This window comes from Arachis ipaensis, chromosome B6, assembly GCF_059453495.1.
Source record: "Arachis ipaensis isolate K30076 ecotype BB chromosome B6, ASM5945349v1, whole genome shotgun sequence".
NCBI lineage: Eukaryota > Viridiplantae > Streptophyta > Magnoliopsida > Fabales > Fabaceae > Arachis > Arachis ipaensis.
This window is the reverse complement of record NC_142441.1, coordinates 146,258,940-146,271,889: the sequence shown is the minus strand read 5'-3', so window position 1 is coordinate 146,271,889 and position 12,950 is coordinate 146,258,940. Positions and strand designations below refer to the sequence as shown.

At 34.7% G+C, this 12,950-nt stretch overlaps 2 protein-coding genes across 2 annotated transcripts; both read right to left on the bottom strand.

Moving 5' to 3' along the window:
* Window positions 1-561: 561 nt before the first annotated feature.
* LOC107605366 (uncharacterized) lies at window positions 562-4,051 on the bottom strand. The gene is made up of 5 exons (XM_016307227.3): window positions 3,595-4,051; window positions 2,865-2,964; window positions 2,407-2,506; window positions 1,896-1,987; window positions 562-1,134 (listed from the first exon to the last, which is right to left on the bottom strand). Exons 1-5 carry the CDS (start codon window positions 3,782-3,784, stop codon window positions 798-800), a joined length of 819 nt encoding a protein of 272 aa, XP_016162713.1. The 5' UTR covers window positions 3,785-4,051; the 3' UTR covers window positions 562-797.
* An 869-nt stretch (window positions 4,052-4,920) lies between these two features.
* LOC107605364 (Nucleotide/sugar transporter family protein) lies at window positions 4,921-10,744 on the bottom strand. Its single transcript, XM_016307225.3, has 10 exons — window positions 10,267-10,744; window positions 8,939-9,015; window positions 8,165-8,323; window positions 7,918-8,051; window positions 7,433-7,563; window positions 7,290-7,334; window positions 7,099-7,196; window positions 6,017-6,124; window positions 5,640-5,696; window positions 4,921-5,323 (listed from the first exon to the last, which is right to left on the bottom strand). Exons 1-10 carry the CDS (start codon window positions 10,418-10,420, stop codon window positions 5,249-5,251), a joined length of 1,038 nt encoding a protein of 345 aa, XP_016162711.1. The 5' UTR covers window positions 10,421-10,744; the 3' UTR covers window positions 4,921-5,248.
* Window positions 10,745-12,950: the final 2,206 nt, after the last annotated feature.

Sequence of the window (12,950 nt, the reverse complement as noted above, 5' to 3'; positions counted from 1 at the left end):
GTCGTTGTTTGCCACGTTTACTTAAGCCTGTCTTACAAACAAACAGAAAAAATTCCAATACGTCACTCAGATACACAAAATGAAAATGTGTGCCTTAGCTTATGAGACTATTTTACCTGACCAATGACTATTGATTGAGAAATAGATAATCAAGTGATTATGGCATCAGGATCTCATCCAGCATGCTATATACATAGCTCTTGGAAAAGTATTTAACTAGATAAAGAAAGAGGGTTGTGAAAACTTTCTAGAGTTTATTTAGATCAGAGTCTCAGAGACTTGGGTACATCATTGGGATTTTGCTTGTGTTTGTGTGATTGTGTTAAGGGTTTGTCATATGAATAAATATTGCTAATTTGATAACAAGAGAGAAATTGAGATAGAGGATAGCTTTATTAACATTTCATATTTATTACAATTTTCAATATTCTTATTTATTGACAGGCTCTTAATAATTTCTTATGGACAGAGCAAACGAAAAGAAGATTTTATCTGATTAATATCCTGCTTTACGCCAAATGAAAAGCGATAGAAATATTTATTGACAAGAAGAAGAGAAGGACAAAAGCTATATAAATATCAAAATACACATATCAGAATCAGAATGTAATATCTTATTATCATATGTACAGACACAAAATAGATATTTATATTGTTCTATGATGAGTTGATGACACTATTGCCACCACTACTAAAAAGAAACAAAAGTGCATAATTATGAACAAAAAATTTTCCAACAATCTTGGCCTTCATTTGCAGTATGTCTAGGAAGTAAAGAAACACATTTATTCAACAAATCAATACTGTCTTCTGATATCCCTCCAAGGGTAGTGTCCCCTCCTGCGAAAGCTTATGACTCTTCTCATCTTTCTAAAACTTCCTAGTAAACATTTGGCAACCACTGAGGGGAAGAATATCCTACTTTGAGTTCTCGTTTTCGGCACAATAGGCAGCCTGTTGTATGAGAATAACTCTGCAACAAAGCTGGTTAACTTGTTCTTTCCAACATGAACTCGTACTTTATTGTACAGCTCGATCTTCCTATCCTCAGTGGCTACCTCATCAGAACAAATTTCTTCTTCATCATCATCACTATGTTCTTTAGGTTGATAGCTATTCACTTGCGAGGATGACCTGCACTTTCCATTTATGTCACTCACATTTGTTTCACCATCTCTACTTATTCAAATGTGGGTCTAGCAAACTCCAAAAAATGGAAGGGGAAAAAAAAGTGTTGCCAGTAACTGATAGAAAAGGTACACAAAGAATAGAAACGAAATACAGAGACAATGTAGTATTTTTAGCAGATTTCAATATGCGGAATTGAAACATTTATATACAATGTAAAAGTCATTAGCTAGGTAGAGGTGTCCCTCTATTTAGAAATATGCAGTACTTAACTGCCTCCATCAAAGGAAATTAGAGATAGAAAGAAATGCATGAGAGAAATTTTGATATGGAATGATAAATGCAATGCACATTATTTAGTTGTAGCAGATGGAAAGCTGTACTTTTGCAAAATGTGATGAGATCAAGCTAAATGGCAAGAAAAAACAAATAGCCAAGAAAGCAAGTCCTTGTGTAGTCCAACATGATTTCACAAATATTTTGACAGAGTAGTGACAAAATGGTTAAAAGTTAAAACCAATGTCCCGTACAATCTAACATATGTGAAGATTCAAGCACAAAACAAACAAAAATTTTTAGTAACCCAAACAGAGCTGCTTATGTTAATATAGTTGGATGGTTTAGACACAGGACTTCGTTAAACATATTGCAAGATTCAACTAAACTAACTGCAACCTGGCAAACAGCATATTGATCCTAAATCATCCAGCCAACTGCTGAATATTTGTTTTTATAGCTAACCTATGGGACTGTACGAAATTTAGTACCTGCTGTGCTGTTTAAAATGGAAAACTCGCTTCTTTGATCGCTTTCTTCTTCGAGCACCATAATAGTTTGAGACATGGCGGATGAAACGAAGCTTTGCATAGCAAAATAAAACAATAACTATTATGATCAATAAAAACCTTCTAACAAGAACATAGTATAGATATTATGCTAAACAAGTAGTTTAAGAATGAGGTAGTTCTTAAACTATTTATTCACACATGGTATTTGCCAATGCCACTTATGAGATATATTCCATTCCTCGAATACTATAGACACCAAAATTAAGTTACAATACAACATTCCTGACGACTGAAACAAATTAAGGCTTAGGAAGAAAATTAAGTTACAAATCAACATTCCTGACGACTGAAACAAATCCTACAGACACCAAATTAGTACAATGGGAGAAGGTTCAGAAGAGCATAGGAAAGAACAGTTTAAGGGTGATTCAGTGCATATCATTAACACGTGAATATTTAGATGAAATATGAAAGACTTGGATCTACAAACCTGATCACCGTCCTTGATGCCATAATTTCTCAGGTAATCGTCATCTTTAACAAGCTTCTGTCCATCATAGCATAAGCAAAACTGCCGCCAAACATGTGGCCTTCACAATGAAAGTAAAATATGTGATTATATAATCAGAGAACATATTACATATTAATTTGTACAGAAAAAGGGAAAACAGATTAAGTTGACCTAGTAATTGTCTGAACTACAATGAAAAAATAATAACATCTCATTTCTAATCCAAGGTTGAACAACAAAGCAAAAAGTTTCCTTTTGCCTAGGTTAACAACAATTTTCAATACTCCAGAACTAGTTATAGTCCATTGGTTGCAACAGACTAAAAATTATTAAAGTACACAGCCAAGAAATTCTTCAACAATCAAATAAGTAAAAAAAATCATACATTGCCACACTGAAAACCAAGTAACCAACACAGTAACATACATAACACACACCATGAAATCTTCCCTGGCCCCTTCTGAGGCATGTGACTGAACACCACCTTCACCGCCTCCTTAAGCTCAGCAATAGTTGCTGTCTTCTCAACTTGAATATCTGCAAAGTACCAATGGTCTCTGGTATCAATGTTCCAAAAACAACACCAAATATTGTTTTCAGGTGGGGGAGAAAAAGATGTATAGAACAATGCTATTAAAAAATATTTCGATTATGGTTCACAATTTCACAACTGGAATTGTTGCCACACTGCAACATGTCGGCAACTACAATCACAGTTGCATACTAAACAACCTCTCCACAATTTCAGCACAGAAACTCTTCTACCAATTTCACAGGTTATTTTTGCAAAATTTTCAAAATTTCATCTTAATATGAATGAAAGTTCGGTAACAACAAACAGTTCAATGCAATTTAGTATGCATACGCTCCAATTAAGTTATTTCAAATAACAGATTTCCTTGTTTTTTTTTAAATATAATTCAGTGAAAGCATGCATTTCATGTTATGGTTCGGGATAATACTTGCACCTGCTCAACAAACAAAGGCTACGAGTTGAATCGTTGTAAATTCAAGTCCACAGATACAACTGCATTGCAGTTTTTGCATTTTCCAGAACCGAATAAATGACTAACTCATTCGTTTCTCTCATAATCTTTTCAGAAATGTAACAACCATAACCGTAACCGCAACGGCAAATTAAAATTGGTGCCGGGAGCGAATACATACCGAAGGTAGATCCATCCAATTTGAGAACAGTAAGGCTGAGAGGCTGAGATCGAAGCCTATTATAAAGGAAACTCTTACTGGAGAAAATGCGGTCCATGGCTGGGATCGAAGAGAATTGAATCGACAACGGTGATCGAGAAGGAGAGGAGGCGTGGTTAGGGTTCGGCATTATTAAGCTAGTGTGTGCCATGGCGGTGAGTGAGTGAGTGAGAAGAAGCGCGTGAGTAAGGACATTGCGTGGAGAAGAGAGTGGTGCATAAATGGGGAACGAGAAGAAAAAGAAGAGAAGAGATTCTTAGAGAAGAACGAATAGAATACGCAATGTTATTGTTCTTTGGCTTGTGTCGGGGGTGATTCTTCTTCCATACAAACTGTTGAGTGAGTGGTTTGTGTTTGAAGCAAAAAGCGAGGCATTTTTGGAGAACGGGAGGATGACCGTTAACGACTCACTCAAACTGTCAAACATGAAACAACACGTGCCCTCAAATTACAGGCTCTGACTGGATTTGCTCTTGGGCCTAGGTCTGGGCCTGTGCTAGGCCCTCTCTTTATTTTTCCGAAGGTTGGACAAATGGACCAGGGTATGTGTCTCGTGTCCCTTCACTAAAAACCCTTAGTTAAACCAAGTTGTGTAGGTCTAGTAGTTAGTTCATTAGTTAGCTTACGCAAGTGTCGAGAGTTTGAATCTCGGAACAGCAATAAACCCTTAAATGGAGTTCAGTACCGCAGCATATTAGTCCTTCCCTCACCAGACTAGGGGATGTTGTGAAAAACCAAAAAAAAAAAAATTCCGTTAGTTGGACGATGGCATATGTTTTAAGTCTTATGTCCCTTCGCTAAAAACCATTAGATGATTTGATATATTTGACTAAAGGTGAAAATTCACGTACAGTTGTCTTTATGTGAAGTTGATAGTTAAAAGTTTAGATGATTTAATAAGTTTAATTAAATTGTCATATAATGACTCTTAGTTATCAATTTCACATAAAGACAACTACATGTGAATTTTTATCTTGACTAAATTATCATCTAACAGTCCTCAACAAAAAATTTTATATGAAGACAACTCACATAAATTTCTCCCTTGTAAAAAATCTGTTTGGAAGATTTTTTTCTTCATTATGTGTACTTTTTCAGAGATTTGTCAATACTTTTCATATGTAAAATCAGTAATTCAAAACAGGCTGAAGTAAAAAATCAGTCTTCTGTTCCTCAATTACTTGGTCTTCATAATCACTTGAGTCATGTTCTCAATTCAATCATTATTTGAAGGTGATTGAGAAGAATAACACAAAGAGAGGAATACATAGGATTCAGCAAAGCAAATAGCCAAAATACAACTATGTTAACATAACATTAGATCAAATAGATGTTTTTCTTTGTACATACATCAAATAAATAAGATGTATAAATATACACTGAAGCCATGACTGCTGCTATGCCCTGAAAATTGTTGATACAATACACCAACTTCTCAGTCAGCAAAAATTTCCTAAAAATGTGGATTAGTTGATCAAATGTTCCACAGACCACGGTATGACTAAGATTCTTCTCCCTTTTAAGAGGTTTGTAGTGATGATCACTACATGACTCAACTCAAGTGAATGGCTTTCCCTAATTGCAAAAAGAGGTTTGCACTAAAAGTGTTGAGTTATTATTTGCCCATGAGCTTATAGTAAGCATATAAGCCAGAGCCAGTGAAACCGAGTAGCTGCCCAATTATGTTCCACTGAAACCAAAACAAAACAATATTCTATCAAAATAATATACAATAAAGTAAAAAAGGATGCCCCATAGTGGAAACAAGCCACGGAGCTACATTTTCTCATTGGAAATTGCTTCATGGCCAGAAATTTTGCCAGCATGTACTTGCCAGAATTATGTAACAATTGGTTCTGGCAACACTGGTTCCGGCAATAAGCTAGGGCTCTCTAGCACTGTTCTTTCTATTGTATGAAAATGTGTCTGTGTATGTGTATGTGTGTGTGTGTGTGGAAGCGTATGTATACTCAATAGGAAATAGCTGTCTGGACAAGAGCACTCACAAAATCAAATGGTAGCCCACCAAAAATTACCCAGCCAAGTCCAATGGTAAATAGATCCTGCACATCAACATAAATAATTAGAATTTGGTACATAAAAACTGAACACACCAATCATGACATTGATATGAAGTAAAAAAGGTCATATATTAGAGATTCTCTGTTTAAATGAGTGCATTCAGACTCTGGCATTACGTAGTAGTTATGACAACAACAACCAAGCCTCGTGCAGACTCTACTCCACACAATCAGTTCTAGAAAGAAAAGCTATACTAACATCATGAAAAAGAAAAAACAAGGCCTTACACACCTCTAATGCCAACCTGTAAATTATAGGGGAATTATTCATGCAAGGAGAAACAAGTAGCAGCAAAACGAACCTTCAGATTACCACAAATCGTCTGTGTCACAGCTGAATTTAGAGTCGTGTTCAAGAAAATGCAGTAGTTCAAGAAGAACGCCAGTATGCAGGAAAAGAGCAAAACAACCTGTTCAAGAAACAAAAAAAGAATGACCCTTTAAAAAAAAAAGAAACAAAAAAAGAACATATAAAAAACATATGTTATCCTAAAATGAAATTAGGAAACTGGGTTCAAAGCTTGATGTTGATGCTGAATGAACAAAAATATTGGCAGACCTTTTACAGCAACATTAAGGCAATTTTACATGGAGATGGACCTTATTCCTTTTGGTTTTAATTTTTAAAGGAGCTTCAAGACTTCGAGTACAGCTACAGAAATGGAGGAAATTATGGACATGTGGGATTGAACCCTGATTCAATGCTGGCAACCCAAAGCACAAGAACCAAGAGAGATGCCACATGAGCTTATAGCTCACTGGCAGAGACAAACTTTTGATTGCAGGAAAAATTGTACTCAACTCTCTACTCTTTGAAGCAAATAAATTGAAATGAAGATCCACATAGATATTGAACATAGGAATGCAGTAACGTGCCACAAAAGAGCAACAACATAGCATTGGATTGGAGTTTTGGCCCACCTAAACTTCCATTTACTTTATTGAAAGTAACACCATTGACCATAGATGTGTTGGTGTTTTCACAGTGATATTTTCAACGGATTTTGATGTCAAACCCCAGTTTTGGTCAAGGCAACTCTGAGTTGCTTCTATGCTCAGTGTTTTCTTCCTAATTTTTCCATCATTTTACAGTAAAAAGGATGATACCCTATATGGGTCATTTGCATCTTTCCCCCATTTTGTTTATTTTGTTAAGTATAATCCCCCTTTCCTTCAAAAAGTGGGTGGACATAGAGTTACAAAGTATAATTGTGGGGAGAGAGTATATTCTTTAAGCCTCCATATTATTTTATTCCAAATAGACATTGTCATAATCCTCGTTAACTTCACAAAAATATTATTATTAATCCTTTTACAATTAACCAAAGAAGCTCCAATGATGACTACTACTAACTCAAGTAAGAAAGGCTCGAGCAGAACTTACAATAAAACCAGGTGAGAAAAGATAAGGAAAGTTAAGTGTCATCTTCAAGTCACCACGAATAAATGTCCAAACGAGCAAAAATGGCCCACATACAACGCCTATAATACAATATAAAAGTATTCAGAGTCAGAAACTCCATTACATAAAAGTGTAGCAAGAAAGTTTGACCATCATAGAACCTCTAAACTTACCATTGCACCACATAAGTCCAAAGCTATTAAGACCACTAGTTTTTCCTGAGAAAAGCACATGATACAAAATGATTAAGTTCAAACTGACCGGGAAACACAGTATAAAGTTTCCACATGAGAATATGAGAAAGTAGGAACACAACCTATGCGGGAAATGGTTGCCAGATATATTGCTGTGGTAAAGTTTGCCAAGAAAACAACACTATAGCCATAAGCATCAAAAGAGAAGTCCCGAACTCCCGCAATCAGCGCACCAAAGACAATCAAGCCAACACTGATAACAGCCTTATAGATTTCAGTTAAATGAAGGAATCAGGCACATGCTTTCTCAAAAAAATTTGAACTTCAACTTTATTGAGTTATAAAGGAAAAGGGGGTAATAATAAAAAGGACAGTGAACCAATCATGTTATCCTTATTGCAAATGCATATCAAGCCAACACTGATAACAGCATTATCAATTTCCACTAAATGAAAGGAATGAAGCACACAATCATCCCAATAAAACTTGAACTTTCACATCATTGAGTATAAACGAAAAGGAAGAAATAACCAAAAGGACAGTAAACCAGTTACATTGTTCTTACAAACAGTAGATAATATCATGCAATCGAGAGAAAGCAAGTTACCTGAAAATAACAGAGGATGAATACCTCTGTTGCACGAGAAGAAACTCTACAATCATTGTAAATACCACAGTTGTTCGCCTAAGAGTGGTGTACATTGGAACATTTACTCCACGGACAGACTCCATGGTGACTAGCTAAGAGAAGCAACAGGAGTATATACAAAATAGTTAGTAAAGAAAAGAAAAAAATGAAAACAGAGTTTGTCATTTCATAAAAGAAGAGAAAACGATAAGAAATAAGGAACTACCATGTAGAGTAAATATGCTCCTGATAGAGGAAGAGTGTGCTTCAAAGTATTCAATGGTACAAATTTTGTTGAGTTATCTGATATTAAAGATTCACCTGCTGAGAAAGAAATTATCCTCCAGCGCTTCAGTATATAAAGAAAACAACATGAACATACCATCTGCAGCAGAAAGAAGCATACAATGTGAAATGGATCAAACGGATCTCAAAAAAATATTGGTAGTTGTAACTTGTAACGCAATAGTGATCAACAGAAGTGAAGACACATCATAGCGTCCAAACATAATAGATTCAAAATAAATCGTTTTACCTCTTATATGAACACAGCTATAACTCTTTCTGTTTCAAATTAGTGCTATAGGTTATTTGAATAATCTCCTACAACTTAGTTTCAGGAACTTCAACTCTTAAAACATAGTGAATGAGCTTAAAGTAACTACCATTATAGTGTACAGGAAAACCACACGAATGAACAACATGAATCCAGAATATAAAAATGGAATTAGAGCAGCACTAAAAAATTGGTTTCCACCCACAGTAACTGATAAATTAAGTGCTGTGAAGAGTTATCAATCAACCAAGTATGAATATATAAGACTTAAGGAGAACGATGTTCATGCTCTCATGTAAATAAGGTGGATTACAATGTCTTTCTGTTCACAGTTTTCTCCAAAAGATTACTGAAACTTCTAAATACTAATGCCAAATTAATGGTCTGTCATGTCTTGGCTCACATGTAATAAAGAAGGAAACAGAACCCTTTTTAAGTATCAACCTGAAGAAGTGTGATGACATTTGCAGATGGGAAGTTATATGATGAAAGAGCTGCCTTATTGAACATCACCAAGAGAACTACAAAAAGGGGAAAAAAAGGTATTTCTTAGTAATGGTGCATTTAGCAGTTAAGAATCAAGATTTGAAGCAGCATCTACAACCTACATGAGTTTTTGTGTAAAAGTTGCAAACAAATTCTCTAAACATCATGTCATTGATCATTAATATTTCTTTGAACAAGAGCTCCCAAAAACATATCTCCAATAATCTATATTACATTTCTTCCATATCCAAGTACACAACAGATATTAACAAACTAAATGAAAGATGCACAAAAATTCCCATACATTTGAAAGTAAAGAGTAGTGCTTGTGAGTGTTTCAATTCATGTTAATATACTATTCAAGAGTTCTTTTAAGTTTTAAAATGAAAGAATAAAATGACAGGTTATCATGTAAGGTTATCCTTTATTCATTTCTATAAACAATAAAGTATAATTAACTGGTACTCTCAATAGCATTGCATATAGCAGACCAAATTTTCTAAACCTCATATCACGTATGAGAAAAGGTGCAAGATAATTTGATAGAAACCCTAGCAATTGAAGGATGAAACGAAATGAAATGAAATCACAGGTCCTCTTGTTCATCTTAGAATCAATACCACATAATTTTTCTAACATAAAGTTCTAGCTCTAGCCACAATCTTGGAAGCAGTACCAGTACACACCACTCAGGCATCTACTATCCAGTAACTATGATAACATCTTAAGACATCAAAGTTTCAAATGAAACTTAAACACTGTACCATGGGAATTGCATTATTTGCATACAAGAGTCAATGGACAACACATCTACTTTCTTCTTTCCCTCCTACTGTCAACCCCAAAAATAAAATTCTAGAAAATTATAGCTAACATATATCTATATCCATACAAATATTATAGGGCTCTCCCAATTTGGTACCCAACAGTTTTATTCCATAAATTGCACTGCAATATATTTTTTTCTTCTTTTACAATTAAAAATTTTCTAAATATGTAACTACAATTCAAAATAAAACTACCTAAAATTGTCTTCTGCAAGATGCTGAATTTTGATTTTTCTGGACTTAGATGCCATAACTTTTATTTTAAAAATATTTAAAACACAAATTAACATACAATCCTGCAAATTGACTGAAACTTAAATTATATATAATATTTCCGGCGATCAAATGAATAGAAACACTCGTAAAATCAGAGAATCTGATCATCATCATCATCATTCTAAAATTGAAATTATTAAAATAAAAAAGAAAAGAAAGATATTTGGAGATTAGAGAACAAACCGGCACAAGACATATAAGAGACAGCGGCGTAAGCACCGCGTTTGGTCATGGCGGAACCTTTGAAGAGCTTGTCCCCATCGTCGTGGGTCCTGCCAGGATCCGACACCGGAAGCATGGGGTTATTCTCCGACGAATTGGATACTTTGAGAGACATCTTTTATTGCGGAAAAGCAATGAATTGAATTGGTTCAGGCACAAGGATGGAGTTTTGATTTGGAGGAGTTGAGAACTCCGAACTTGACTTTTGACTTTGTCAACTCTCAACAACACGACGGCTCCCACCACTCTCGCTACACTCACACAACCTTCCCTGCATATGAATCTCTCTCTCTTTTTTTTTTTCTTCTAAAATTAAGAAAGATATTCGAATTTGCGATCTCTAAATAAATAAAGAAAAACTATGTTATTTCACTATAGCCGGTTGTTATATGAATTTCTTTAGTTTTTAGATTCTTCAACATCAAAATTGCTGTATTTCATAGAAACCAAGGATGCTTGCCACTTTAAAATTGATGATCTTATTTTCAATTTGAGGGATATTATTTTTAAAATAATATATATTTACTGAAAATATATAAAAAGTTATATAGTTAATTTATATTAATCATAATAGAGTCTAATTAGTCACCAAAAAAAATCACCAAAAAAAATAATAGAATTTAATTCTTTTAGTCGGTTAATTTAATAATATATTTTATTTTATATTTTTAAATATTAATAACTAACTAATAACTAAAAATAATAAATTTTAATAATTTTTTAATATTTTTTTAAATAATTATATCGATATATTAAAATTAAACTCTTTATTAAAAAATTATGCTAATGAAGAAACAGAAAGAACTTATAAAGAAAATGAGTGTCGATGTTATTGATTATGAGTGTAAAAATATCATACATTGTGATTGTTAGAAACACGAGAGTGATTTGAAAAGTATATTATTGAGTTTATGTCAAAGTACAATGTATAAGAAATATATATAGGTGCTAGAAAAATTAAAGTAATAAAAGTATACAATCTTACAATCTTACAATTAATATACAGATATGCTATATAAATATAAATGATACTAATTGATCTAAATTGATTTTAATGATTCTCTAATATCCCTTTTCAAACTCAAGTGGAAGCTAAGGATACCATCTTGAGTTTAGATACCAGAGTCCAAAAACAAGTTGGATGATGAGCCTTCGTGAAGATATCAGAATTCTGATCCAGTGTTATAACAGCGAAGAGACAAACAACATCAATAAGGATACGTTGCCGAACAAAGTAACAATCAATCTCAATGTGTTTGGTGCGTTCATGAAACACATCATTATGGGCAATCTGAATAACACTGCGGTTGTCACAAAAAACATCAGTTGGGAACGACTGCGGTGCACCCAAGTCTTCGAGAAACCAACGAATCGAGACAACCTCAGCAGTGGTGTCAGCAAGAGCACGGTATTCAGCTTCTGTGCTTGATCGAGCAGTGAATGTTTGCTTCTTAGCTCGTTAGAAAATGAGAGAGTCGCTAAGAAACAAACAATAACCAGTAGTAGAGCGACGATAAGTGGGATCATCAGCCTAATCAGCATCTGAGTACGCCTAAAGGGATAACGATGAATCGGCAGAAAAATAAAGGCCATGAAATAGGGTGCCTTGATGCAGCCAAGAACGCGAAGAACTGCCGCATAGTGAGTAGTACAAGGAGCTGGCAAGAACTGGCTAAGAATATGAACCGGATAGGCAATGTCTGGTCGGGTGACAGTTAAGTAGATGAGTTCTCCAACTAACTATCGATAAAGAGTAGGATTATACAAAATAGTGGCATCCATAGGAGTAAAACGAACATTAGGCTCAAGAGGAGTAGACTCAATACGACTATCTGTAATGTCAGCTCGAACAAGAAGATCTGAAACATATTTAACTTGAGAGAGATAGATCCCATCATTGGTGGATATGACTTCTAGACTAAAGAAATAGTTGAGAGAGCCAAGATCTTTCATCTCAAAAGTACAGTGAAGGGACGCCTTGAGATCAGAGATACCATTAACATCATCTCCAGTGATGATCATGTCATCAACATACAATAGTAGAAGAACAAGTCCACGTTCACTTTTACGAATGAAAAGAGCATTTTCATGAGAGCTGCAAGTGAAACCAAGATTGCATATGGTATTGTTAAACTTGCCAAACCATTCACGAGGAGCTTGCTTAAGGCCATAAAGTGCCTTGCGAAGGAGACAGATTTTTTTAGAAGAACAAGGATATCCTAGAGGTGGTTTCATATAGACCTTCGTTTTCAAATCCCCATTAAGAAATGCATTATTCACATCTATCTGATTGAGAAACTACTTTTTGACCGCAGCAATGGCAAGAAAAGCTCGAACAGATGTAAGGCGAGCGACAGGAGCAAAAGTCTCTTCATAATCAATACCATACTCTTGCGTACAACCTTGAGCAACCAATCGTGCCTTATAATGATCAATAGAACCATCAGAGCGAGTCTTGATCTTATATACCCATCTACTACCCATAACTTCTTGATCAAAAGGAGGATCAACTAATTCCCAAGTGTGTACTTTTTCAAGTGCCTGAATTTCTTCCTGCATTACTTGTTGCCAATTTGGATTGGTAGAGGCTTCTCGGAATGACTGAGGTTCATGATGATGTAGAATAGTAGAAAAATAATGATAAT

Coding starts and splice junctions, on each gene's coding strand:
- LOC107605366 (XM_016307227.3), bottom strand. CDS start 3,784: ATGGCACACACTAGCTTAATAATGCCGAACCCTAACCACGCCTCCTCT. Junction 2,965..3,594: donor ATTGGATGGATCTACCTTCG/GTATGTATTCGC, acceptor GGTACTTTGCAG/ATATTCAAGTTGAGAAGACA. Junction 1,135..1,895: donor CATTTTAAACAGCACAGCAG/GTACTAAATTTC, acceptor TGGAAAGTGCAG/GTCATCCTCGCAAGTGAATA.
- LOC107605364 (XM_016307225.3), bottom strand. CDS start 10,420: ATGTCTCTCAAAGTATCCAATTCGTCGGAGAATAACCCCATGCTTCCG. Junction 9,016..10,266: donor CTCTTATATGTCTTGTGCCG/GTTTGTTCTCTA, acceptor CCCTTTTTGTAG/TTCTCTTGGTGATGTTCAAT. Junction 8,324..8,938: donor ATGTCATCACACTTCTTCAG/GTTGATACTTAA, acceptor TTTCTGCTGCAG/ATGGTATGTTCATGTTGTTT.